General features: G+C 66.9%; 1 protein-coding gene across 1 annotated transcript in view; it reads left to right on the top strand.

The window, feature by feature from the left end:
- GAS6 (growth arrest specific 6) overlaps positions 1–2,062 on the top strand; it is a gene marked incomplete in the record, with an annotated part of 39,562 nt that overhangs the window by 22,409 nt on the left and 15,091 nt on the right. The window contains 3 exon segments of the mRNA XM_027776193.1: positions 683–804; positions 1,556–1,674; positions 1,856–2,044. Of these exon segments, the coding sequence (XP_027631994.1) occupies positions 683–804; positions 1,556–1,674; positions 1,856–2,044 (430 nt within the window).

The following is a 2,062-nucleotide window of genomic DNA, read 5'->3' as shown; positions in this document are numbered from 1 at the left end:
CCCTGCCCCAGCAGCCCCCATTCTTAGGACCAGAGGGTCTCAGGAACAGCCCGGGCTTGGGGCAGAGGCCGCTGGCAACGCGTGGTCTGGAAAGCAGACGCTGCCTGGAGGACGATCTGTGCCCCAGAGGACTCCAAAACAGCCCGCACACAGGGCCTGCCATGGCTGGTGCTTCTACACACGTGTGTACATGCGTGCATTCGTATTGCACGTGCACACCTGTAAGCTTGGCTGCATCGTTGCACTCATCACACATGCGCGTCCCTGCCCTCGTCCAGCTGGCTGTGGACACAGGGAAGACACTTCAGGTCCACCCAGGCCCTGGGGCCTGCACAGACTCCGGAGTGCGCTGAAGGGCAGCAGAGGGCCTTCTGGGAAGGCCGCACAGGCCTAGGCGGCCTCACACTCAGCCCGAGGGTCTTCCTTTCTGTTATGCAGGACACACCTGCCGGTCCTAGACCCAGAGCCCCAGCGGAGGCAGCCGGAGCAGGGCCTTGCCACACACTCTGCTCCAGCCCGCCCTGGGTGCCTGACCAGACAGACCAGGCTGGGCGTTGGCCTGTCCAAGGGGCCGTCCCTGTAGCCCCTGCCCCCAGAGGGTGGACAGGGGAGGCCGGCTGGTGGGGTGGCCAGGGCTGTGGTTCTGGGCGCCCACACTCGCCACCGTGTCCCTGTGGCCCAGATGTGGACGAGTGTCAGCAGGGCCGCTGCGAGCAGACCTGTGTCAACGCCCCGGGCAGCTACACCTGCCACTGTGACGGCCAGGGGGGCCTCAAGCTGTCAGAGGACATGGACGCCTGTGAGGTAGGCCTGGGGCTGGGTGCGCAGGGCCGGGCAGAGGTTCGGGGCCCAGTTTCTGCCCTGGTGGTCTCTGTGGTGCCTCCCTGTTGTAGTCGGCTAGCCGGGGACCCAGGGCGGCACAGGCTGCACCAGCAGGGCGTGCTGTGGGCCCGCGTGGCCAGTCGGTCCCTGGAGCCTGCACAGGCCGGGCTTTGCTGGGGGGCGGACCTGGAGAGGTGAAAGGCAGTAGAGGGTCTTCCGGGAAGACCTCATGACCCGAGCAGGTCTGGGTCAGGCCGCCGTCCCTGCCAAGGCCCCAGCCCGCACAGCCCTCTGATCTTGGCTGTCTGCTCCTCTGGGGTGTCCTCGGGCTGTGGGTCCTCTCTGGGCTCTCAGTCCACTCATCCTGGCAGCCTGAGCAGGCAGAGCTGCCCCCACTCCAGACCCAAACTGTGGAGCCTTGTCTCTTGGGGGTGTCCGCTCGCACGGCATGGCTCGTCCTCCCGCCTGCCACCGAGAGCACGGCACGTGGGTCAGCAGCCCCGAGGCTGTCTGCTTTCACTCGAGTGTGCCCGTGTATGAAGTTGTGTTTAGGTAAGAGCAAGAAGGAAAGTGGGTGTGATGGACCCTGAGACGTTCCGTGAGACGTTGCGACCGACAGACACTCGCCTTCTCCCAGAGCCCCAATGAGGGCTGGGCCAAGGCTCTGGGGTGTAGGAGCGAGGGGCGAGGACATGAGGGGAGGACAGAGGATCCCTGGTGACTGCCCCCCCAGGACATCCTGCAGTGTGTGCCTTTCAACACGGCCCGGAGCGCCAAGTCCCTGTACCTGGGCCGCATGTTCAGTGGGACCCCTGTGATCCGGCTGCGCTTCAAGAGGCTGCAGCCCACCAGGTGAGGGTGTTTCTGGGTGACGTGGGGCTGCAGGACTGGCGGGGGCCACGGGGGCTTGCCGGGAGGGCTGGGCTGCCCTGGCAGTCTCCGTGGTGCCTCCCTGCTCAGGGCCACCCGGCCTGGGGCCGCCCATGTGGACACACTGCTGCCCACACCGGTCTGTCCTCGGTGCCCACCCCAGGCTCATGGCCGAGTTCGACTTCCGGACCTTCGACCCCGAAGGCGTCCTCTTCTTCGCGGGCGGCCATCAGCGCAGCACCTGGGTCATGCTGGCCCTGAGGGCCGGCAGGCTGGAGCTGCAGCTGCGCTACCATGGCGTCGGCCGTGTCACCAGCAGCGGGCCGGTCATTAACCACGGCATGTGGCAGACCGGGGGGGGGGCCAGCCG

The sequence above is a fragment of the Tupaia chinensis genome, unplaced genomic scaffold (assembly GCF_000334495.1).
Source record: "Tupaia chinensis unplaced genomic scaffold, TupChi_1.0 Scaffold000644_1, whole genome shotgun sequence".
Classification (NCBI taxonomy): Eukaryota; Metazoa; Chordata; class Mammalia; order Scandentia; family Tupaiidae; genus Tupaia; species Tupaia belangeri.
The sequence above is the reverse complement of the archived record's forward strand: the minus strand, read 5'-3'. Positions and strand labels throughout refer to the sequence as shown.